The 307-nt window shown below is 47.2% G+C and overlaps 1 protein-coding gene across 1 annotated transcript in view; it reads left to right on the top strand.

The window, feature by feature from the left end:
* The window catches only part of LOC119588969 (serine/threonine-protein phosphatase 6 regulatory ankyrin repeat subunit B-like), a gene marked incomplete in the record, with an annotated part of 103,883 nt that overhangs the window by 77,766 nt on the left and 25,810 nt on the right, over positions 1–307 (top strand). The window contains 1 exon segment of the mRNA XM_037937576.1: positions 165–302. Coding sequence (XP_037793504.1) covers positions 165–302 — 138 coding nt within the window.

Below are 307 nucleotides of genomic sequence, written 5' to 3'. Positions count from 1 at the left end.
CCACACTGATGAACCAAAGAAATAATACCAACAATACAAAAAAAATCAACCAAATTTGATCAACCAACCAACTTCACCACACAACCTCATCAAACATCCACACCAAACAACCTCTGCAACCAATCAAATACCTTACCCCAACTATCTCCCCCCTCCCCCGCCAGAACAACCTAGGGGAGACGGCGTTGCATTACACGGCCAGAATCAACAAGCAGAACACGACCTTCAAGGCAGGAGACGACCAAGAAATTGCGCAGATTCTTCTCTCCAACGGCGCTGAGATGATGGTTGCCACGACCAAGGTAAG

This window comes from Penaeus monodon, chromosome 24 (assembly GCF_015228065.2).
Source record: "Penaeus monodon isolate SGIC_2016 chromosome 24, NSTDA_Pmon_1, whole genome shotgun sequence".
Classification (NCBI taxonomy): domain Eukaryota; kingdom Metazoa; phylum Arthropoda; class Malacostraca; order Decapoda; family Penaeidae; genus Penaeus; species Penaeus monodon.
The sequence above is the reverse complement of the archived record's forward strand: the minus strand, read 5'-3'. Positions and strand labels throughout refer to the sequence as shown.